At 39.3% G+C, this 26,117-nt stretch overlaps 1 protein-coding gene across 1 annotated transcript in view; it reads right to left on the bottom strand.

Moving 5' to 3' along the window:
- RXFP2 (relaxin family peptide receptor 2) overlaps positions 1-24,077 on the bottom strand; it is a gene marked incomplete at its 5' end in the record, with an annotated part of 66,339 nt that extends 42,262 nt beyond the window's left edge. Inside the window, 3 exons of the mRNA XM_017973025.5 lie at positions 662-739; positions 4,003-4,149; positions 23,987-24,077. Coding sequence (XP_017828514.5) covers positions 662-739; positions 4,003-4,149; positions 23,987-24,077 — 316 coding nt within the window. The remainder of the gene's footprint in view (positions 1-661; positions 740-4,002; positions 4,150-23,986) is intronic.
- Positions 24,078-26,117: the final 2,040 nt, after the last annotated feature.

The raw sequence follows: 26,117 nt of genomic DNA, 5'->3' as shown, positions 1-26,117 counted from the left end.
CATCATCATTGTTGTCCTCTCAGTGCCTAACATCTTTCTTGAATAAAATAATTAAAAGGAATAAGACCTGCCGGGTGCAGTGGCTCACGCCTGTAATCCCAGCACTTTGGGAGGCCTTGGCGGGTGGATCACGAGGTCAAGCGACCGAGACCATCCTGGTCAACATGGTGAAACCCCGTCTCTACTAAAAATACAAAAAAATTAGCTGGGCATGGTGGTGCGTGCCTGTAATCCCAGCTACTCAGGAGGCTGAGGCAGGAGAATTGCCTGAACCCAGGAGGCAGAGATTGCAGTGAGCCGAGATCACGCCATTGCACTCCAGCCTGGGTAAACAAGAGCGAAACTCCGTCTCAAAAAACAAAAACAAAAACAACAACAACAACAAAAAGGAATAAGAACTTTACTATTTGTCACAATTATTCAATACTTATATATTCTTGCAATCAGAGAGTAATGCATGAAACTAGCATAAATGGAGATGGCTGTTTTCTTTTTTCTCTTTCCAATCCCACAGGCAGACAGCAGACCTGTTAGCCAGGGAAATACATTGAACTGAAATGGAAATTCTGAAGGAGATTTGTCACATTACCCATATTAATTTGTGCATCACAAATCATGTTTTTCGCAAAGCTGATTCTGTCTTTGAATCAAAACCACTTACAGCACTCCTGTGTTAAGGCCACCTTGTTAGCATTTCCATGGACTGTGCCGAATATGGTTGCCCATCCACTAGTGTCACCTGTGAAATGGTGATTGATGTGTGTCAGTTATTCTAGAAATTAAATACCATCTTACAAAAATATAACAATTTCATAATTTTAAACTAAAATATGTTTAAGTAATAGAATGATGGATATTTTAAATACATAGATAGTAAGGGAGAAAAAGTTAGGCAGACATCTGCAGCGTTTCCCTTTTTTACATGAAAAATACTCCAAATATATGTATCATAAAATTTGCAATGCAAATATATGATTCTTTTACATAAATATCTTGGAAAATATCAACTATTTCTAATACTGACATGTTCCATGTTTGACCTTAAATTTGAGGATCTCCGAAGAAAATACCTGAATTCAGTTTTTGCCACGTGCCTACTGCTGTATGTGCAGACACTTGATAGATATATTGAGTTCTGATAACATTTCTGTAATCTGACGTTTTTTAATAAAGCAAAAGCAATGTTTTTTAAAAAAAATAAAGGCTTTTTTTCTGGGCGCAGTGGCACTTGTCTCTAACTTTAGCACTTTGGGAAGCTGAGGGGGAGGACTGCTTGCATGTAGAAGCTCAAACCAGCCTGGGAAACATAGGAAGACCCTCTCTCTACAAAAAATAAAAAATTAACTGGGTGTGGTGGTGCACACCCATAGTCCTAGCTACTTGGGAGACTGAGGTGGGAGGATAGCTTGAGCCCAGGAGGTCACAGCTGCAGTGAGCCCTGATCATGGCACTGCACTCTAGCCTGGGTGACAGAGTCTCCCTCTGTCTTAAATAAATAAATAATAAAGGTTTTGAGTCTTATTGAGAAAAATCACATTTCCTCAATTTGTCATATATTGTCAATTTGTCATATGTAAATTTATTTGCCAAATTTTCTTTTTGTGATAAATCATATTTTTTAAAAAGGAGGCCTAATTGTGAAGTATAATTATTTCAGTATATGCTATAAAATAACAAAATGTGCATTATAATGTAAGATACTGACTTTCACACAAATACCTAAGTAAATTAAAATAATTGCCCATAGTCTGCTTTGATCCTTGGAATCTTTATTTCTATTTCTTATTAATATTCTCAATGTTTCTACTATGATGGCTCCCTCACTTGCATTATTTAATTTGGGTTCAGAAATCCCCATGGAATAAACATTCATGGTCTCTGGTTCCCATGCAGCAAGGAGGAAAGGACAAGAATTTGGCTAACTTGCCCGTTGGCATCCAGAGAGCTGCCCCCAAAACTGAGCACTGATTGAGTGCTTACTGTGTATTCTACTGCTCTTGGCTCTAGTGATGAGACTCAGGTCTCTTCTCAAAAAGTTCCTTTCTAGGAAGATAAATACAATTTATTATGTGAGGCGTGGTGGCTCATATCTGTAATCCCAGCACTTTGGAAGGCCAAGGCAGGCAGACAACCTGAGGTCAGGAGTTCCAGACCAGCCTGGCCAACATGGTGAAACCCCGTCTGTACTAAAAATACAAAAATTAGCCAGGCATGGTGGCAGGCGCCTGTAATCCCAGCTACTCAGGAGTCTGAGGCAGGAGAATCACTTGAATCCAGGAGGCAGAGGTTGCAGTGAGCCGAGATTGAGCCATTGCCCTCCAGCCTGGGCGACAAGAGCAAGACTTCACCCCCTCCAAAAAACTAAAACTAAAAACAACAACAACAGTGAAAAGATAAGGCATTCTACTTCGTGCAGTATACAGATACACCCAGAGTGCTGTGATAACACAGAGAAACTGCAGTCATCCTAGACCAGTGATACAGCTTCTGGGGGGCCAGGGAAGCCCTCCTGGAGATGGAGACACTTAAACTGGGCCCTAAAGAATGAGTAGAAGTGATCCATGAGAAGTGTGGGCAGAGGCTGTGTCCCTCAGAGGGAGGCATGCCTGAGTTTCCCAGGGAAGGACAGCAGATTTTAGAGATGCATGTGTGGGCTTTGCTGCCCCACTTCAATGGATGGTTGGCAGTACTGAAGAGAGGTAGCTCTCTGTGGCAGAAAACACACAGGGTTCTTTCAGATTAACTAGACATGTCAGCCTCTCTTGGCATCAGTTTCCTCCAGAGAAGAATATTTTTTTGTTTCAATAAACAGAGCTGAAATTGGCATGTAAGATGCTCTGTGATCTGGCCTCTGGTTACCCCTTCATTTCCTGTGTATACCCCTGTTCACTCTGCTTGAGCCACACATCATCAAACACATTATCCTGTTTCAGTCAGCTTTGGGCCTTTGCACTTGATGTTGCCTATGCCTGGAATTCTGCCCCTCCAGAATATTTCATAGTTTCTTTCTTTTTTTAAATTTAGTTCTCAATCCAAGTGTCACCATCTTAAAAAGATTTTCTCTGGTTATGTCCTTGAAGTATCCCTCCCTTCAAGTTTCTATCTCATTATCCTCTTTCATTTCCTTACTTATCATATTGAGACTATTTAAGTTTTATATACAGGTTTATCATCTTAGTTCACATTGCCCATGTGAACTCCACAAGGTCAAGACACTTGTCTCCCTTGTGCTCACTGTGTCCCAGTGATTTGGAGAGCCCCTGGCACATAGTGGGCACTCAGTATAGGTCTGTTTTAACAATTAATTCTCTAGCTAGGCCCATTCACACTTTATGAATATTCTTTTCTTTTTTCTTTTTTATTTTGAGATGAAGTTTCACTCTTGTTGCCCAGGCTGGAGTGGCACAATCTCGGCTCACTGTAACCTTGCCTCCTAGGTACAGGGGATTCTTCTGCCTCAGCCTCCCCAGTAGCTGGGATTACAGGCATCCACCACCACACCCAGCTAATTTTTTTTTTTTGTACTTTTAGTAGAGACGGGGTTTTACCATGTTGGTCAGGCTGATGTCAAACTTCTGACTTCAAGTGATGCACCTGCCTTGGCCTCCCAAAGTGCTGGGGACTACAGGTGTCAGCCACTGTGCTTGGCCACTTTGTGAATATTCTTGAAGCTGAACCAAATTACCAGCCATAAGGAGGTAGTCATAGGAATCCCCTTAAAATTAAAATGTGAGTATTTAGGTAGATTTTCAAATATAATTTCAGTTTTTATAAAATATAACATTTTATGACACTGTATTTCTGACTTAAGCAACCTCTATATACAAAAATTCAAGTTGTTATCACAAATACCCTGGGGAGTCATTATTTGTGTTTCAAAGAGAGTCCCTACAGAACACCAAATCAGCTTTCCTAGTTCATCACCATCATTATCCAACCGACCCATAGTTTTGGGGTGTTCATAAAGTGAGGCACACATGTGGAGCCGAGGGGAGCACTCACCACAGTTCTCTTCGTCCGCCCCGTTCCCACAGTCATCCTTGCCATCACAGTGAAAAGCTCGGGGTAAGCACTTGGTAAGATTCCCACAGGGAAAATATCCTTTTTGGCAGAGAGGGGTGATCATGCTACCTTCACTCAGTGCAAAATCTACGTGAAAGAGGAGGCAGAACACAGTGTTACCATGGCCATGCTCTCTCCACGCTGTCTCATTTAATTTTCACAAGAAACATAACAGTTGAGTTCCTCTAGTGTTATTCTCAGCGCACACTTTCTTTGAATCATATTCTTAATGACAACTTTTTTTTCATATGGAGTCTCACTCTGTTGCCAGGCTGGAGTGCAATGGCATGCTCTCAGCTCTCTGCAGCCTCCACCTCCCAAATTCAAGCGGTTCTCCTGCTTCAGCCTCCTGAGTAGCTGGGATTATAGGCATGTACCACCATGCCTGGCTAATTTTTGTATTTTTAGTAGAGTCATGGTTTTACCATGTTGGCCAGGCCAGTCTCAAACTCCTGACCTCATGATCTGCCCACCTTGGGCTCCCAAAATGCTGGGATTACAGCTGTGAGCCACCGCGCCTGGCCTATTATAACATTTTAAACAGCCATGATTACACCCAACACTAGCTATATCAGAAACAGAATCCAGGTTCATTTTGAATTCACTTCCACAAGGTAATCATAAACAAAACCAGATATATTGTCCTAGTTTTGTGTGAAATCAAGGAGTCATACACTCTTGGAAACAGAAAGGTATAACCATGAGCTAATACAGTCAAATGTGTAGATTTATTTACTTGTTAATCTTTTATAAGAAGAATTTGAGGTGGCATGATAAAAATATACCTGCAAAGGGAGAGTTTAAGCGTGAGCTAGAGAGACATCCAGAAACACATTAGAATGAGGGGAACTAGGACTGACCATTGAACACTCATGTCAGGTGTCTGCTGTTTGCCAGACACTTCACACAGTAGTTATCATCATTAATCTTTCAGCCATACTATGGGATGGGTGATATTATCGTTCATATTTTGGAATTAGGGAAGCTGCCTATCTTGCCTGCAGTGGTTCATCTGGGAAGTGACACAGTGGGGTTGAAACATCCCTTTAACCCCGTAGGCACACCCTTTGCCATTATACCATGAGACGATTGGTCAATTCAGGAACCTGCATTTCAAGGAGCACAAAGCAGGACTAGATAGAAATAATCTTCTGGTGCAGGGTACATAAGGGAAGACCAATGAGAGTTGAATAACTGCTGAGCTGAATAAGAAACTAAAGAAAGGAAATATAACTGACATTCTACAAATTATTATATCTATGGATAGATGACCAAAACAATTCTAGCAATTTAGATGTAAGAGATATTCTTTCAGTTTTGAGAGAAAACTTTTCAGAAAATAAAGAGGCATGTTTGTAAGTTGGGTAATAAAATTATGAAAGTCTTGGATGTTTAAAAAAGGAATTCTGGCCAGGTGCAGTGGCTCACGCCTGTAATCCCAGCACTTTGGGAGGCTGAGGTAGGAAAATCACTTGAAGCCAGAAGTTTGTGACGAGCCTGGCCAGCATGGTGAAATCCGTCTTTAGTAAAGTACAAAAATTAGTCAGGCATGGTGGCACATGCCTGTAGTCCTAGCTACTCAGCAGGCTGAGGCAGAAGAATCACTTGAACCTGGGGGGCAGAGGTTGCAGTGAGCCAGGATGGCGTCATTGCACTCCAGCCTGGGTGACAGAGCTTGACTCCGTCTAAAAAAAAAAAAAAATTTTGGAACTTCACAGAAATTGATTTAAGGAGAGTGTAGACACAGGAATGGCTGTAGGTCATTGTGACTCATTGAAGGGAACAAGGGATAAAGGGATGTGGGCATAGTGCTCCTAACCACGCCACTGAAGGCTGGCATCATGACCATGAATTTCCTTGTGCGGGTGTGGGAGGTGATCTTTTTAACATAGCAAAGGAATAAGGAGCAAACTTTGAGGATCAGCGTCTACTCTGTGCTGGGAATTTCCTAGTTACTTGATTTCATGTTAATGGCAACTGTGTACAGTTAGTATGATCCCCAAATAAAGATGAGGAAATGACTGAGAACTCGAAGGCACATCTACTTTGGTTCTTGGGAAAATGCCCTTGTGAGGCCTGAGCCCTCCACGCAAATGCTGCCTTGCAGAGAGATGTCCTCCCCTGAGGCCCCACAGGAGACTCCTAAAGGAGGTAGAACCTACTGCTGTCATTACCATGTAATGTCATTTGTTAAATGGTAGGAGTGGAGTTTAGGCAGTAACACTATGTCTGAATTACAAATGCACATGAAGCTTTTAGTGATGTCATTAGGGAGGATGAATAGATTATCTGAGCTTGAGTCATTTAGTTCTGATGACCCTGGAGATCCAGCAAGCACCAAAAAGCAGAGCCTCTGGCCCTCTCCGGGGCAGCCGTGTGTGCTGGTGCACGCTCTCAGACGTTGGACGGCCACAACATTGGGATCTTTTCTGACTGAGGAAGAAGACTCAGAGCATGGCTTTTGGATGCTTTTCTGCTCATTGGTGTTTTGTTCTTACAAAAGCAAAAATTATTTTCTCTGCTATTGCTGCAGTAGTGGATGAAAGATTTACTATCCGCAACTAGGCATAAGACCAGTCAAGTCTGTGACTATTTTAGGAAGGCTTCTCTGCTGCATGGCATCGGGTTTGTCTTGTTAAGCCTGTTCATGCAGGGAGAGACATACTGAGTTATAGATTTTAAAATCCTTTAACTTCTTGCTTGTAAAAATTTCTATAGGAGGCAGATTTATAAAAACGAGTAGTCCTCCTGTGTTTGGAACATGAACGAGAGAGAGATAGAGAGAGTCAATATGTCTTTGTATGGTGGCTCAGAAATTTTTTAAGGCAGTAATTTACAGTTAGAAACATATTTTACTTATTTATTTTTTGAGATGGAGTATCTCTCTGTTACCCAGGCTGGAGTGCAACCTCCGCCTCCTGGGTTCAAACAATTTTCCTGTCGCAGCCTCCAAAGTAGCTGGGATTACAGGCACACAACACCCGATTTTTTTTGTATTTTTAAAAAATAGAGACAGGTTTCACCGTGTTGCCCAGGCTGGTCGTGAACTCCTGAGCTCAGGCAATCTGCCTACCTCAGCCTCCCAAACTGGGAATACAGGCGTGAGCCACTGCTCCCAGCCTAGAAAGGTATTTTATATCACAATCCAGCATACACCTGTGATTTATATCACAATCCACACCCACACTCCAGACACACACCTACACCCCCGCACTCACTCTCATACCCACACACGGTAGCACATACCCACGCACACTCATGCCCACACCCACACCCACATCCATATAATGAAAACATTTCCTGAAATATCATTTTTTTAAAGTTATGTGGGATGACCTCTGATTGTTGCTATTCTATTCAGTTGAGAAGGGATCACAAGCCTCCAAGTTGATTTCATGATCCCCTAATGGGATGTGACCCACTATTTAAACACATTCATTAGTGCTAATGCACTCCGGAGACACTCAGACCTGGATTAGTATTCTCTCTGCCGCTCACTAGCTGTGACACCTCGAGCAGGCTACGTAACCTCTTTAAATCTTTGTTTCCCCTCCCTGAGACCACGTGTTCTCATTGTTCAACACCAGCCTATGAGTGAGAACATGCGGTGTTTGGTTTTCTGTTCTTGTGTCAGTTTGCTGGCAGTTGGGGGGCAGGGGCTAGGGGAGGGACAGCGGGTGGTAGGAAGGGTGGGGAGGGATAACATGGGGAGAAATGCTGGATATAGTATGCACCTATGCAACAACCCTGCATGACCTGCACATGCACCCCAGAACCTAAAGTAAAATTAAAAAAAAAAAAATCTTTGTTTCCTCGAATTTAAAGTAGGATTAATGACAGCATCTCCCTTGTGGGTGTGTTTAGGGGACTAGACAAGCTGATGCTTATGAAGTGTGGACAGTGCCTGGCCCATGGTAACACTGGGCTAATGTCAGCACATAGGCAATTTCCACACCAGGTAAGAAAATAGAATGTTAAGAAGGAAGCTCTGTAAAATGGAAGCTTCCTGTGCCATAGCATTTCATGATTTTTTTGTGTGACTTCTTTGAAAGAAATAAAAGGGACTAAAATAAAAGCTTTCCCTACTTCTTTATGTTACTCCATCTTGAAAGCAGTATCACATGCATGATTTTTATTGCATTTCAAATTTCTTTTGAAAGCTGAAGGAGGACTGTAAATGATAAATAACCAAGGAAAATGTCCTTACAACCTCCTAACAATATTTTCTGAATGTTTAGAAGAAGCGATTAAGCATTCAATTACAGAGTATTTTGAAATGGAAAGGTGAGGCAGTGTGAGTAGGATCTTTTGAAGGTGGCACGTGGTATTTCCTTCCAGGGTTTATCATGAAAATAACTGTGAGGGTTTTTTTTTTTTCTTTCTGCTTGGGAGTCTTGCTCTGTCTCCCAGGCTGGAGTACAGTGGCGCAATCTCGGCTCACTGCAACCTCCACCTCCCATGTTCAAGCAGTTCTCCTGTCTCATCCTCCACAGTAGCTGGGACTACAGAAGCACGCCACCATGCTTGGCTAATTTTTGTATTTTTAGTAGAGATGGGGTTTCACCATATTGGTCAGGCTGGTCTCCAGCTCCTGACCTCAAATGATCCACCTATTTGGCCTCCCAAAGTGCTGAGATTGCAGGCATGAGCCACCTTGCCCGGCTGACTGTGAGTTCTCTGAGGGCTGGACCTAACTAAATGCCCATTTCACATATGCAGACTGTCTAGGAGGCAGGGGCAAACAAGCAATCAACTGTCATAAATAAAAGGCATCAAGATGGTTTCCTTTTCCCTAGGAAAAAAATTGAGTTGCATCTAGTAGGTGTGGATAAAAAGGGGTGGAAGAGACTGAACATGTATGAATAGAACCTGTCAACTGCATTTCTCATAATTCCGTTTTCCACCCCGGAGTGGCATCTTCCTGAAGACATTTCAAAGCACAAATTTTAAGTAGAAGGAAAACAAATGAACACAGTCTGTTCCCCACCCTTCTCTCTCTGTGGCCTATATCTCTATTGTCTAACTTAGTACCTTACTTGGTACTCATAATTTTGTAAATGAACATGTGAATTAATGAGTCATTTAGAAATAAAAAAAAAAAGGAATAGAAGGAGAGCGCTTTTCAAAATTTAAGCTTCCCAAAGCGGCACAATTAGGCTGTTATTCTGATGAGAAAATACTGTTTAGTCTTTCATGCACCTCATTTATCATTCTGCTCTGTCATTATACAAATTAAATAATAATTAAGAACCCCTGCTGTACTTGGTACATAGTGAAAAAGAATTGCTAGCTGTCTGTAGAAAGTGGATTCTGTTGTGTATTCTTCCTGCCATCTGTGAAAGTAGAAAGAGACAGTTTTGATTGAAGCTTGGGGAGTATGAAAATGGAGGATGCCTGCATCCCCCCAATGCTGATGGCTTCTTCAGTGGTTTCCATGGGACCCCTTCCAAACACACAGCTGAAGGGAGGCTCGAACATATGAAGGAGAATTGCTCAGTAATCACTCTTCTTCTGTCTTCTGGTCAATATTCTGGACGTGTCTGTGCCAAGAGATTTTAAAATGAAGTTTGTTTGGCTTTTTAAAGCCACCTGGACTGCTTCCCAAAGCTATTTTTTGCTGCCCATCGACACTTTCTCTGGGTTATTGGGAAACAGCAGGTGAGAATCATATTTCAGGTCCTCAGTTTCAGAATTGATGGAGATATACAAGTCCCCTTTGCTTTCTGGATTTCTCTGCCAATGCTAGTCCTACATACAGCTGAAGAAAGCCTGTATCCTCTCAGCTAGATGTTCTGGCTCTAACACCAGGGACAATGGCTCCAGGAGGAGCACAGAGGGTACAGGCCAAGGAGGAGTGCATCACCCTTAATGGTGTTCAACCCAAGTCAGACCACATGGCCACCGAGGAAGGCAATGGTGCTGCAGAGGGGCTGTGGAAATTACTGATGAAGCCTGTGCTATCTGCTCTAAAGAGCCTACTAACTGCAGCACCAGAGGAAACATTCATTTAGCATCCAGAAAGTGTTAACTTAGTGCCTACTATGTGCTGTGTTTTGTTGTCAGTCAGCAAGGCAGACAGCATCCATTCCTACCTGGAACTCAGGAGCTGGGATCTCTGAGGTGGGCAGCAGCACCATCCCTGGCAGCTCCACTGAGAAGCCAAGGAGAAGCAGCTCCATCAGCTGAGTGCACCTGCTCGGAGCGCCCCCACTTCTGCAAAGAGTGAATTTTACTAAAAGTCCACCTTTGCGGGGTGGATGATTTGTTGTTTGTTTGAAGAAAGCTAGGGAAGTCTGTCTTCAAAGGCTTTTATGTTAAGGTAGGCGAAGAGAAATTGGCCTTTTGGAGGTTGTCATTTTTTTTAAACTTGGCAGTCCTACCCTTTGATGTAACAGTTTGGTCCTCCCTGCCTGGATGGTGTTTCTTGGCCACATTAATCCTTATATTCAGAATTTTGATCCAGTTTCATTCACACATATTTACCCCACCTCCTTTCCATTTCAGAGATTCCTGTTCTCCCAGCCTCTATTTTCTGTCGTTTTGTTGTGGGACAAAGCCACCACTTCATGCTGGTGAAATTCCCTCAGGACACTACTCACAGATATTCTTTTTGGCGGGAGCAGAAAATATTACTCCTCTCCCTTTTCAGATGACTCCCTGATGTTTGAAAAACAGATTTGGGGAAACGATGCCTAACGTCATGGAACAGAATGTAGGCTCAATACATTTTGATTTATATTGAAAAAAAAAAAAAGAATTTCAAACTGCCAACATCATCCTTAACAGGGATGGATGTCAGCCCCACATCCTCCTTGCCTGGGTGCCTTTATGTGAGTCACGAACAGAATACCGTGGCCCTTGTGGATTGTAAGGGATTTAAGAGAAGAAGGAAGACTTCTCTTCCAAAAGTATTATTTCTGCTGACTGGTGAACTGCCAAAACTCTAACTTTAGAGATGCATTCTTTTAGGTTAAAATCTTATCTTTTAGTATGTAAAATTCTTCTTGTTCTGCGTGAGTTGAGAGACTACCTTATTCCTAAAGCCTGGCTGAGAACAGTGAATGGAGAGAATGGGTAGTGTGGTGGGTGAAGGGGAGAAGACCACGGAAAGGGGGATTGTGAAGGAGACAGATGAGAGGAAGCCCATTGGGAATTTGGTTTGGGAAATGTGGAGAGAAGGTGGTACCTTGGTCCCTTTGCCTCTCTCTGTCTTTTAATTCCTCTCAGAGGCATTAAATGCTATGTCACATGGAACTTTCACTGGCCATTCTTCCTCTTAGTGGGAATTGTCCCAGATTCTATTCCCAACCACTTATGAATGTACCTGCATCCCAAGCTGCAGTGTGTGTTTGGAGAGGACCCACCTCATGCAAGTGTGGGTACTGTCAACGTAGGCTGCTCTTGCTGAGTATGTGGAAACTGCACAGGACTAGACCAAGGCCCTGGATGCTTCTTTTGTGATGTACAAAGAATGAAAGTCTCTTTTCCTTCCCTTAGTAAAGCCTTCCATCTATGTTCTGTATTCCTCTTGACCTCACTTTCTCAGGCTCTGCATTCATTGTTTCCTTTCTTTCCTATATTATATACATATTTTTTGACATGGATTTTCACTCTTATTGCCCAGGCTGGAGTGCAATGGCGTGATCTCAGCTCACTGCAACCTCCACCTCCTGGATTCAAGTGATTCTCCTGCCTCGGCCTCCCAAGTAGCTGGAATTACATGTGTGTGCCACCACACCTGGCTCATTGTTTCTTGTATTTTTAGTAGAGATGGTGTTTCACCATGTCAGTTAGGCTGGTCTTGAACTCCTGACCTCAAGTGATCCACCCACCTCAGCCTCCCAAAGTGCTGGGATTATAGTCGTGAGCCACTGCTCCGGGCTATTTTCAATATCTTTGTCTCTCCATTGTTCATCTCCCATCTTCAAAACAAATAAACCAGTCAACCAACCCAAATCCTGTTAGATTTGCCTGCCTGTAAAACTGAGATATACTCTCCTCCACTTCACGATTAAATTTCTCAGAAGAACCATACAAGTAAGTCAGTGTCTCTACTTCCTTATCACACTTTTGTTCTTAAATCCACAGCTTCCATCTTGACCTTGCTGCTCCACTGACATTCTTATCACCAGAATCTCTGTTGTCCCTTTTGACACTAAATCCAATGGCTCTTTTATAGTCCTGATCTTGATTGGTGTCCTGCCTTTGACACATCCAACCTTGGTCACCAGGTTTTTTTTCCTCCATATTTTCTAAAGATTCCTTTTCTTCCTCTTTATCTCCTTAATTCATTGGCTGTTCACTTTGTCAATACACTGAGGTTTCTAGACTTTTGCATTTCTTAGACCAAGTAAATTCAATTAAAGAATTTAGGCCGGGCGCAGTGGCTCAAGCCTGTAATCCCAGCACTTTGGGAGGCCGAGGCGGGTAGATCATGAGGTCAACAGATCGAGACCATCCTGGTCAACATGGTGAAACCCTGTCTCTACCAAAAATACAAAAAATTAGCTGGGCATGGTGGTGCGTGCCTGTAATCCCAGCTGCTCGGGAGGCTGAGGCAGAATTGCATGAACCCAGGAGATGGAGGTTGCGGTGAGCCGAGATCGTGCCATTGCACTCCAGCCTGGGTACCAAGAGCAAAACTCCGTCTCAAAAAAAAAAAAAAAAAAAAAAGAAAAGAAAAGAATTTAGAGAAACTTGCCAAAAGTTACTGATGTTTTGGTTTGTAAAATAAGGACGATTTAAAAACCCTGAGTTACCATATATTTTAACATTGATTTATTAGAAAAGTAGTATTTTATTGTTAAAAATTAGAATGTATTTACAGAAGAAAAGACAATCTTTTCAAAGGAATACATTTGGCTTGATGAAAACTGTATTCCTTTGAAAACACTGTCTTTCATCTAATTCATGCTGATGAGATGGTGAAACTTTCATTCCTGACAGCAATAGTCAGGACCAGTGTTTGGAACTACGTGTGAGAAAACGGAATCTGGAAATGCAACCAGAATTCTTTAGGGAGGTTAGCCCTCTGTTCTGTAACCCACAATGATTTTCTCGCAGTTTGTCACTTGTCTTTTACTCTGCTTATGAGAGGCTCCAGAGATGGAACTACCATATTCTGACTTAAAAATAACTGTGAAGGGCTGGGCACAGTGGCTCATGCACTTTGGGAGGCTGAGGTGGACAGATCACGAGGTCAAGACATGGAGACCATCCTGGCTACCAGGATGAAAGCTGTCTCTACTAAAAATACAAAAATTAGCTGGGCATGGTGGCACACACCTTTAGTCCCAGCTACTCAGGAGGCTGAGGCAGGAGAATTACTTAAACCCAGGAGGCAGAAATTGCAGTGAGCTGAGATAGTGCCAGGGCACTCCAGCCTGGCAACAGAGCGAGACTGTCACAAGAAACAAAACAAAACAAACAAACAAACTATACAAACTAAAAATAGAAGGTAACTTACTTGATTTAATTAAGTGTAGTTATCTATAAAACCCCACAGCAAGTGAGTGAGTTTTTGAAGGCTTTCCCTTTGAGACTGGGAACAGGACAATGATATCCACTATTCCTATATCTATTTGTTATTGTATTGGCGGGCTTAGCCAATGGAGTTAAGCAAGGAAAGTAAATTAATGGTATATATATTGGAAGAGAAGACGTAACACAGTGGTTTAATATATAATTTGGTATGACTATTAAAAGACATAAAAAACAGTGATTTAATATATAATACAGTATGAATATTAAAATCCAAAATAATAAATTATTAGTATTGGTGAGTTTTGCAAGGTTTCTGTAAAGTCAATTGTGTTTTTAAATATTAGCAACAATTAGACAATGAAATGCTTTTTAAAAACACACCTTTTGCTATAGCATGAACAGGGTCGTGTATTTAGGAATAAATGTACAAAAATGGGCAAGACATTTATATAAAGTATATACTATTAGTGAAGGACATTAAAACCTAAATAAGTGGAAGACAGTATTTTAAAGATGTTCATTCTTTCCCCAAATCAATCTATAGATTCAAAGCAATCTGAACAAAAATCCCGAGAGTATGTGTGTAGGAATGGATAAGTTGATTCTCAAAGGCAGCATGTGGAAGTACAAAAGAACAGGAAGAGCCAAACCAACACTGAAGAAGAGAATAAGGAGAGAGGACTCGTGGTCAGTATGGCAAGACTTATTATAGTGGTACAATGGTTCAGGCAGTGTCATGGCGGTACAAAGGTTGAAAAATAGACCAATGGAACAGAATAGAAAGTTTGGAAAAAGCCAGACACACATGTAATCACTTGTACCACAGAGCAGTGGGGCGAGGGGATGGTCAATTCCAGGTAGAATAGATCAAAATATGAAATGTGAAACAATATAATTTCTAGAAGATAACATAAGAGAAAATTTTTTATGATTGTGAGGTAGCTGTATTAAGGAGAATACAAAGAAGAAAACTCAAAGAAAAACACAAATCATAAAGGAAAAGATAACTGAATTAGATTAACTAAAAGATATAAAAAGTAAGAATGTATTTTTAAAAAGTCGTCACTAAGGGACGGGCACGGTGGCTCACGCCTGTAATCCCAGCACTTTGGGAGGCCGAGGTGGGTGGATCACGAGGTCAAGAGATCGAGACCATCCTGGTCAACATGGTGAAACCCCGTCTCTACTAAAAAATACAAAAAATTAGCTGGGCGTGGTGGTGCGTGCCTGTAATCCCAGCTACTCGGGAGGCTGAGGCAGGAGAATTGCCTGAACCCAGGAGGCGGAGGTTGCAGTGAGCTGAGATTGCGCCATTGCACTCCAGCCTGGGTAACAAGAGCGAAACTCCGTCTCAAAAAAAAAAAGTCATCACTAAGAGAGAGTAGAAACAAGCTGAAGAGTTAAAGATATTTGCAAAGTGTCTGTAATTAGCAAACATATAGATGTCCCACTAATCAATAAAGAAAAAATGAACAGTAAATAGAAAAATGGGCAAGAGACTTGAATAGGTACTGAACGAAAGAGGATATTTGAATGACAAAAAACATCTGAAAGGGCATTAAATCTAATTCATAATCAGGGAAATGCAACTTAAAACCACAATAAAATTCACTAAGATTACTAGCATGGGTATAATTTTTTTTAAAAGCCCAACAATACACTATTTGGTGAGGATGTAAAATCATGCAAATTCTCACACACTGGTGGAAGTGTTAATTGGAACAGCTGCTTTGGAAAACAGTTTGTCATTATCTACTAAGTTTGAAGTTGTGCAAACCCTATGAGTCAGTAGATTTACTTCTAGGTAAATGCCCATAGAAATTCATGCACATGTGCACCAAGAGATTCATGTAAGAATATTCACAGAAGCATTATTCATAATAGCCCCAAGCTAGAAACAATCCAAGGATCTTTGAAAAATAAAATGGATAAAAACTTGTGGAATATTCCTCAATGACATACTATCTAGTCTTGAAAATGAACAAATCCAAAGTGATTTCAGATCAAGCAGGGCCAGTGGACAGTTCTCCTTCAATTTTACAATTATCTTGTATTCAGTTAGGAAAACATTCCTGGCAGCCCCGACTTTTAAGATAATCAAGATACTAAGATTGTAGCATGTGGTGTTCTCTGTAGCTAAAATGAAATGACATTTTAGGTACATTTCCTATGTCTTTGATATTCATCTCAGAAATCATTTCTGTAAAAACTTTACTGAGACTTTCCCAAACCACTCCTCAGTACAATCTTTCCTTTTCTTCTACTCAAACCATCTTGCACGTACCTCTATGTAATGTTTATGGCATGTCATTGTTACTATATTAGGCTGGTGCAAAAATAAATTACGGTTTTTGCCATTAAAAGTAAGGGAATTTATTTTATTAATTTTGATTCTCTCAATGGCTAGAAAAGTTTTCAGTTCTTAGTATATAGCAGCTGCCTCAAAAATTGTTATCTAAACTTAACATTTTCAGGAATAGCAATGCTGTTTCTGTAAGTGAGCCACGTAGACCTAAAGCTACATATATGGGAGTGGAGAGCACATGAACACTTCAGTGATAATCCACATCAGAAGCTCAGGCCAAACTTGGGCGTACATCTGCTGACTGTGACATCAATGTAGGTTGAGTACATATAATAGCTTTATGCTCATTTTCTTTTTTTCATTTATCTTACACCAATGCTTCAGTTTTTTAAATGAAAAACTTGCTTGGCACCATCTTCTGGTTTTTTTTTTTAGCCATCTTCTATGGAAGAGGAGCGGTGGCAAAGGGCCTCTCCTAATTTTTCAGCTGGAATCTATGTAGGCTGGGGTAAGGCAGCCCATATAATTTTGAGAATTGGGTCATAGCACAGGTAATTTTCTCATGCTTTATTCTTTTCAAGACTTACAATTCACAGGTAAAGTGAACAAAAATAACAGCATTTCACAAGCCTGTGCTTTTAGGGAAGGCAACTTATTTTTCAAGTAGTTAATTTTAACTTTAGTTATTACAGTAAGAGTGGTGTTTTAAAGTGGGAAACAGGAAGCAACCAAAAAGGAAATGGCTTCAAATAAGGGAACAGAGTTTTCCCGTAACACTCAGTGTAGATTATTATCCTTTTCTTACCAATAAGAAAGTTTACGTAGAGACTATCATCTCACCCTCAGACTGAATTTGAGGCTTTTACAGGCATATTTTATAGTGGCTCTCAAGGCAGAATGAAAGAGAATCCATACCTGCTACATTCCTTATATACCATTGGTTTAATGAAAGGAAATTAGGAGTAGAAATATCTACAGCAATAGATATACTATTTTTTAGACTATGCGGTTGAAACAGAATGTCCCAGGCAAGGTGTGAATAAGAGGAAAAGAGAGAGGCCTATCTAATTAATGTCTACTGGCTGAGCTATAATCGAATAAAAAATTGGATAATGAAAGCCAAGTGATGAATAAGAAGTAGAATCTGGCTCCAAATCAGAAGAGATTCTCCCCTAGCCATTTGTGTTATGGGTTTATTAATTTCTCTTAAAGGCGGGAGTAGTGATTAACATCAAGACTGCTCTATAGGTAAACTAGCATATTAATTACAGTTTTTGAATTATACTATTCGTTAAGAAACTTTATATTGATAATTAGACAGTGTAGATTCAGCTATTCCCTTACCAAATACTTAATTTGTTTTTATTATCCCCACATTTAAAACACCATTTCAAGTAGAATGAATGCATTAAATAATCCAGGTAAATCCAATGAGCAATCCTGGTAGACACAAAGAATATAACAAAAATTAGCATCTCAAAGAAAAGAAAAGCCCGTGTATATTTTGAGCAGTTTTTCCAGGGGTATGATCCATGGAATAGGTTTATCAGAATCACCTGGCTGCTTCCCAAATGTGCAGAACCCACGGCCCACCATAGACCTAGTGAATCCTCAGGGGCTGAAGTTCTGGAATCTTTGGCATCATGACAAGCGGTTCTTGAAAACTAGATAATTATGTAAGTATTGTGGATGAAGCAGAGAGATTATTTGGTATGCCGAAAGCCAAACACTAGTCAAGGTCAAGGCTATGACTTGAACATGGGTTTGCTGACCCCAAATCCAGCATCCTTGTTGCTCTGCTGCCTCCCTCTCCTAATCTCTTAATGTTTGTGTAGGACTTTACTTCCCGATTCCAAATCTCTGTTGTGTGTGCTCACCCACGTCCAATCTTTGAAAACGCACAATCTGAAGGACAAAAGCTACCTTCTTTCCTAAACTTCTGGATCAAGGTCATCCATTGTGAGGAAACTCTGAATATGTTTTCACAGCATACTCTTCCATAGACACAGAAAAAACTGATATTATATTTTTTCATTAAAACATTTAGGTTATAGGAGAGAAAGCTTTCCATAGAACATGAATTCAGAAAAAGCCACTGTTGCGAGAGGATGAAAAGCCACTTGTTCTGCGGGGAGCTGGGACTTGAGAAGCAATCAGAGCTGGGTCCAATGCCAGTTTGAGAAAGGGGCTTAGTGCAGCCCAACTGGCAGAGGCTGGGATCTCCTGAAGCCAAGGACTGGGACTGAACCCCTGACAATGCGTGGGGCATGGTATAACTGTCTGACCACCAAGAGTGTGATTTAAATAATGCTTCTTGCCCATGGCCAGCAGGGAAAGGAGTAGTAATACCTCTGCAAATGGGCATGAGATTTGGAACTGGATCACCCACAGGCACAAACCCTGAGATGTGACAGTTCAGATCTGAATATTCTCTGGGTTAGATGGAAGTATTTTTGGGGACTATTTTGGGGAGCTGTGTGCAGGAGAAACATTCTTCCAACTTTACAAAAATGTCCAGGGCTCCAAAAAATGGAGAATTCATACTTGGGAAATTAGGAGATGATAGAACTTTTTTTCTTTTTTTGAGACAGAGTATTGCACTATTGTCCAGGCTGGAGTGCAGTGGCGTGATCCCAGCTCACTGCAACCTCCACCTCCTGGGTTTAAGTGATTTTTCTGCCTCAGCCTCCCGAATAGCTGGGATTATAGGTGCCTGCCACCACATTGGGCTAATTTTTGTATTTTTAGTAGAGACGGGGTTTCATCATGTTGGCCAGGCTGGTCTTGAACTGCTGACCTCAAGTGATTCCCCTGCTTTGGCCTCCCAAAGTGCTGGGATTACAGGCTTTTTTTTTTTTTTTTTTTTTTGAGATGGAGTCTCACTCTGTTGCTGTTGCCCAGGCTGGAGTGCATCCAGAAGAGGGAGTGCAGTGGCACAATCTTGGCTCACTGCTATCTCCACCTCATGGGTTCCAGCAATTCTCCTGCCTCAGCCTCCTGAGTAGCTGGGACTACAGGCATGCACCATTAGACTTGGCCTATTTTTTGTATTCTTAGTAGAGACAGGATTTCACCATGTTGGCTAGGCTGGTCTCGAATTCCTGACCTCAGGTGATCTGCCCACTTCAACCTCCCAAAGTGCTGGGACTACAGGTGTGAGCCACTGTGCCCAGCTGATAGAGCTTTAAAGACTAGTTTAAATGCTCCATGATTAAATGTCTCAAAGAAGTAATGGAAGGAAGATATCATGAAATAAAATGAAAGTTTATAAAACCCCAAGCAGACAGCTTTAAACACAGTTGGAGTGATTGGAATAAATAATATAGTCACTGAAAAAAAAAAAAAACCTAGTGATTGAATAGAAAATAAACTAGAATCAGAGAAAAGGAGAATTAGTTAAAATTATCTTTCCTTCATCAGATATATTCTATTAACACTGAATTTCCTTGGGCAAATAAAAAACCCATTATACCACTCAGAATAATATGGCATAGAACAGTTGGTGATCTGAAGAGGAGGATGGCTAATAGAGATCTGTACCATCATAGCAGAAACCCTTTGGAGAGATATGTTGCAGAATTTATGATTTTTTTTTAATTTTAGAAAGTTAATGCACATGCTATAAGCTATGTAACGTTTCCTACGGGCCTGGGGCAAAATTCCATAACCAAACACATGAACATTTTTATATAGCACAATGTATGAAATTTTACAATAGGTGCATAAAGAGTTTTAAATAGCTCCTGGCCAATTCTGACCAGATTTTGTAGGCAAAGGTGATCAGCTCAGTTTTCTGAGCTTTCTGCATTTCAGAATTGTAGACAAATTATGGCACCTGGATAGAGAGAGCATGCCAGTATTGAAGTAATACAGAAATGCAATACTCATTTGGTGCTGTTTGGGCGTGTATTCTAGCAAGCAACAGACGTGGTGACCACTGGCCGGGTCAAAAGACTGTGGGGATAGAGACAAATAATAGAAAGAAGGCAAGGGCCAAAAAAGGGAGACAAAGAAGATCCAGGAAGCCCCTGGGGAAGAAGCTTGGCAAAGACAGGAGGCAATCAGAGACAGGAATACTTGAGGAAGGGGGCAAATCGAGGGATAGATGTCTTCCAAAGTGGAAATGAAAAGGTAGATGTGACCAGTCAGGATGGAGCAGGTGTGAGTTACGGAGAATGGGATGTAGCCAGGACAAAGGCTTAGCTGGAGCTGATGGGAACTCAGAGAGCAAGAGAGTTGAAGAGCAGATTCAAGGAGAGAAGAGGGGAGATTTCAGAGATGATAACACCAGGAAGACAAGGATGGGGTTAAGAGAGTGAGACAGAAATGGAGGGAAGACAGGCTGGGAGAGCAGCTGAGACAGATGCCTGCAACGGCAAGGAGGAGAGGAGGATAAAGAACGGTGGGAAGAGAAAGCACAAAGGGAGAGACAGCAGGGAGGGGATGGGCAAGAAAAAGGGAGAGGCTTGAACAGGAGCAAAGGGGCCAGAGTCAGAACAGTGGGAAGGGGGAGGATAGGAAAGGAGAACTTTATCAATCACATTGAACACATTGTAAAGGCTGGAGTGCAGTGGCACAGTCTCGGCTCACTGCAATCTCTGCCTCCCAGGTTCAAGCCATCTTCCTGCCTCACCCTCCCAAGTAGCTAGGACCATAGGTGTGCACCATCCTACCTGCCTATTTTTTTTTTTATTTTTAGCAGAGGTGGGATTTCACCATGGTTCCCAGGCTGATCTCGAACTTTTGACCTCAAGTGATTCACTCGCCTCCCGAAGTGCTGGGATTACAGGTGTGCACCACTGCATGGCCTCAATCTCAATTCTTTTCGTATCTTAAAACACTTAAAAATCTGTTGATCGCATGACTGTTGAATCAGCTGTTTTATTTTGGCTTCGGGGCACTTTTCTGATAACAACATTGACTTTCAATGTGAACTTAATTTTTAAAAATTCATACAAAACACCTGGAAGTACAGGTGAGCAAAGCCTGTGAGAGGCTTGTTTTTTGTTTTTAGACAATTAGACCTCCAATTCCACTACTACTTCACATGTGAAACAAGCACACTTATTTTACCCAATGAATGTAAAGTCATATATTTACCAAATAACTAAACCAAGCTGTTCTGGGCTCTTCAATAGATAAGTATTCCTAAAAATTCAGTGCCGTTTTTGTAGCATAACTATTTATAAAGAATCATTCTTTGTTAATTGAATTTTATTTGGGTTACTGTATTCCAGAATAAAAATGTGCCATTTTTTTTTTTAACATCAACCTATTAAAAAGCAGCATCCCAATTTTGCCTTTAAAATTGACATGGCAGGCAATTTTGTCACTTCAAGTGACAGGCCTTAAAACTCTTTGATTACATCTGGTCATATTTATTCACAGTAAGATGAACACACGAGTGAGTAAGCATCTGTTGTGAGATGTATTTAGCTGGTGTCTTCAGAGATAACACATCTCTAAAGGTTTTAACTCCCATGTTCCTGATCTTTTTCCTCCTCCCTCACAGTGGGCTCCATTCAGCCAGCAAGCAGGTCAGTCTTCGGGATGACTGGCTTGAAATGTAATTGATTTTCACAACTATCCACAGCATGAATGTAAAGGTGTAAAATTAAAATTCAGATGAAAAAGCTTTTCTCAAGTCAGAGTGGAATCCCTAATAAAGTCCCATCCCAGGCGTGCCTTGAGCGTGGCCATTAGGGGGCAGTCAAACACTGCTTCCTTCAAAACACTGCTCAGGCCGACTTTTGGATAACTGCATATTTTGGAGGTTAAGTAAATTACTTGAGTAAGTAGCAATTGGTAGTTACCAAGTAGCAGCTTCAATACTTCATGCTTCTAATTTCCTACATAAGCCCCTGTTTTTGATTTGTAATATTGTCCCTAATTTGTCCATTAAGAAATGTTTTTTTCAAAAGTGGTTTGAAGTTGGTTAACAAAGAGACACAGTGAATAAATTAATGATAAAATACACGCAATGATAATAAGATCTGTTATGTGTAGTTATCTATTACTGCCTGTAGCTTAATGCAGTCAATATCACTCATTCTTTAGGCACTCCAGAGTGATAATGGTCAGAGAAGAAAAGACAATCATATAATTTCTAATTTTCTATTTTGTTTAGATCTGGCCTAAGAGTCTATCACAAATATTATATAAATTAAAAAGACAACCTTTACTCTTAGTCAATTCTAAATGAGCTTTCTTTGGTTACTATGAAGAGCCTTACCATTTTAATTGTCCACAATTTTATTGTAAAATGAAAAAAGTTTTACTAATGGTATAGCAAATCCTATTATTTTTATAAGTAGGAGTAAGATGTCAAAGCATTGATTAATGTGTCTTGCCTTGAAAATAAACCATTTTAAACATAAAGGTGTAAATTAGCAGTCAAAAGTAATAGAAAATAAAAATTTCCAGAGAATTATAATTAACCCGTAAGTATTTATTAAGTTGGTACTAGGAGTTTGAAATGTGGCATTTACTTAGAAATAAAATCAAACAACAATTATCTAATTTAATTTTTGTTTTAGTTCGAAGGATGCCTTTACATTATGGTAAATCACAAATGTTATTTTAATAATAGATGTTTTTCATCTCATAAAAGGTTTAAGCAAAATCAATTAAATGCATATCATGAGTAAAGGCAAAAGTATAGTAAAATTGGTTAACTATGGTTACAGTCCTCTATATTAAATAATTTTTTAAGGGCACAGATGATCTCTATGACATGTCTTAAATCCAAGAAACTACTTTGTAGCTGTATATTCTTAAAATCATATAAAATTGAATATTCAAATGTGGATAGAACATGAATTTCAAAAGTAGGACCTTAAATCAAAGAAATAGACTGCTTGCTACAAGTGTATTGCATGCATGATGAGTTCATATATTGTTTCCCCGTAGTTAATACTTAGCTTTTCATGTAGGAGGTATTAAAATATAAACTAAAAGTCATGCTAGGTGTATGGAGATATATATTTTTAAATACCTGAAGTAAAGTTTTAGTATTGTTTTAAATTCAAAATAAAATTGAGATATTTTAAGTCTTTTAAAAATCTTTTGTTTGTTAGAAGTTTTAAAATAATACCTCATAAATATTGCCTTTTATTTCAAGATTTAATATATTCACTTGGAATCCACTTAATAAAATCAAACATTTAAAAATCCTAAAACAAATTTCTCAGAAAATAAAAATAATTTCAAATTTTAACCTTTATTCTCAGAGGCTTATCAAAATTCTTTAAGAAAAAATACAAACTAAAATAGAAACATTTTGAATAATAATAAGCCCCAGCAAACCTTGGGTATAATTAACACGTTGTTTATGAAGGTGTAGGCTGACAACAAGTGTTTTTCTTTAAAGCCAAGTGAAGATTTAGGTTTTATTTTTTGGTCAGCTTTACAATGAAAATGTTACTGACTTAAAAATTAAGGGTTCGACTGAAATAAAAATGTTCACAAATTAAAAACAAAAGAAAATTATCTAACTAAATGCACTTTTATGGATTTTTAATAAGTTTATTTTAGACAGGTTTACTTTTAGAGACGGATACTGGTTTTTAGATCTGCCTGTAGCTTTGGAGTTCCCAGTTTAATTACGTTAACACAAGAAAGTTACTAACAATTACATGAATTTTATGGACAGGTTGAAATTCCACAAAACATGATTTTAGTTTATTAATTTGTCATACTTTAAAAAAAATCCTAAAAATGTTTTCTACATTTTAACTGATAGACTTTTACTGATATTACTAACAGTTACGTGAATTTTATGGACAGGTTGAAATTCCACAAAACACAATTTTAGTTTATTAATTCGTCATACTTTTAAAGACCAATCCTGAAAACGTTTTCTGCATTTTCATTGATAGGGTCAACATTGTTTTCTGAAATATTTTATTTACAGCTTTAGTAACATACAAAGCCACGTTTCCATGAAAAATTTGTCGCATCTAAAAATTACTAGGCTGTATGGGACTACAAGCAATTAAAGATAATGACAAATACAAGGCAAACTTGATGTCTGTTTTTTAAACACCCCAATGAATGTATTACAACTGCCATAGAACTAAATAGAAATGTAATCTTTGGGAATTGCACTTATTTACAGCGAGAAAGTAGCAGCCTTACCTTTGACATTGATCAGAACGATGAAATGAAGTAGAAGGAACATTGCAATCAATCTGAGGCTGAAGAGATGTTTAAAACCAGAAGAATAATAATAAGTTTACAGCAATTGAGTTATTAGACGTATCCTCCTCATACCTCAGAAGGAGTTCTGATAGAGTAACTTGGGTGCCTCCCATGGTCTGAGCATGCTCACAGCTAGAACTTCACTGGCATGAGGGGAGACAGATTCTTGTCACTATGCAGGCTGTCTTTTTTGTTCTTTCTTTTTTGTTTCATTATAGTTTAAATCTACAGTTGTATTCTTGATCACTCATTCATTATGATGTGTAAAAGGAAGTATAATAGGACTGTGTTATTATTAGATAAAAAACATTTTTTAATCACTTAAAAAATTTTTTCCTCCAAAGCATGTACAACAATTTGCTCTTGTTTAAATCCAAACATATATCAAAGTTCTTAAATATGAAGGAGATAGGCTTACACTGAATAGGCTATGAAACTCCTTACAAGCATATTTTCATGCAATAAACAAATGTCAAAAAGCTACTTATTGACAGATGCACAAAGAACCCCCCACTTCTATCCAAATGTATTACATGTTTTCAAATGACATAGACAAATATAATAATTTAAATATATGGCCTTGTGTTAAATAATTACAGTAAAACATTCAAACAATATTTTCACTTCATACACTTCCCCCCCACAATCATATTCCTTTTTCTTAAAGTGGATAATGTTCTTCTTGCTTCCAGCTCTGTATTGCACACCTATTAGAAAACACTCATTTTAATTTAGTTCTTACATCCTGAAAGCAGCTTTCTCAACAGCACAGTTAGTGCAAGTTAAAGTAGAGAAAGGGACTTTCGGTTATAGGATTCTGTTGATCCTAGTGTAATCATTAAGACTTCTCCAAAAAGGTGTTGTAGAATTTCCGTGTCTGAATTTATATTTTACCAACAGGGAACCATCTATGTAGAATATAGTTTGTGGTTCTGATTTGGAGAGAAGATTTTGTGACTGAATGATGCAGATTCTCTTAACATGTTGTTGTTAACTGTGTCCTAACAACACTGAAAAACTGTCTTGTGGTGACTTGTCATCACAAATCATAAAAGATGGGGTTTTCCTTGTCCTTTCTTTCATTCTAGCCTTTGATAGAATAAGGATTCAGACAGAATTTAAAATAAAAAAGACTTTATTTATCACATAATGTATTTAGTTCTTTTCTCTTTTTATGAAGTGAGTTAAATTCCATAAGACACCTCCCAGATACATTTAGAGGTGGTCTCATCTGATCTTTCAAATCAAAAGAAAAAGCAGCAGAGAGAATGAAGATGAAAAGAAATACTTCAAGATCTTTTCTTACTTTCAAGCTTTTTTTTTTTCCCCCACTAACCTCGAGGTCTTTTTAGGTAAAAATTGCCTTACTTCACTTAAAGGAGTGATTAGTATTCTTATGTTTTATGTTTTGCTGCCAAGATGATGGATGCTAGTTTCTGGTACTGAAATTTTGAGCATGAGTTTTTAAGTGCAATTAAATACCATGAATTGTCCATCATAAGTCTGTTTGAAGTTTAAATTTATTTTCTATGAAAATGTAATTTTTGGAGAAATAAGAAATGTCAAGGTGTCAAAGAACTTCGTTTAGATTTCTTTATTGTATCGAGCCCTAGCAATAGATTTATGTTGCCAAAAAGTTGAATTGTTATTCCTTTCTGTTAGGCTTTTCAATGTTAATCTTTGAAATATTAACATGAACATTCGGAAATCAATAATTATAAATAATGGGAACATCTTTGGCTCACAGGTTTTAAAAGGTAGAACATGCGAGCTTTGAAATACCATTTCATTTAATATGTTTTAACTTTGATTTATCTGGTGTGAATATCCAGCCTTTTGCCCTGAAACTGAAATGGTTAAAACGTACACAGGGATATAATGTATGTGTTTAAATAACAGTGAATGAATTTACTCTATTCTTAGAGCCACAATTGGTTAGGAGGCTCCAGAGAGTGCTTCATGCAGAGCTGAGATGAAAGACTTGTGCAAACTGAATTCTTACTGCATATTAACTTCGAATCTGCACAAGCGTATTTCATTGATCCTGGCCTGAATCAGCTCATTCCAG

This window comes from Callithrix jacchus, chromosome 5 (assembly GCF_049354715.1).
Source record: "Callithrix jacchus isolate 240 chromosome 5, calJac240_pri, whole genome shotgun sequence".
Classification (NCBI taxonomy): Eukaryota; Metazoa; Chordata; class Mammalia; order Primates; family Cebidae; genus Callithrix; species Callithrix jacchus.
This window is presented reverse-complemented; position numbering and strand designations above follow the sequence as displayed.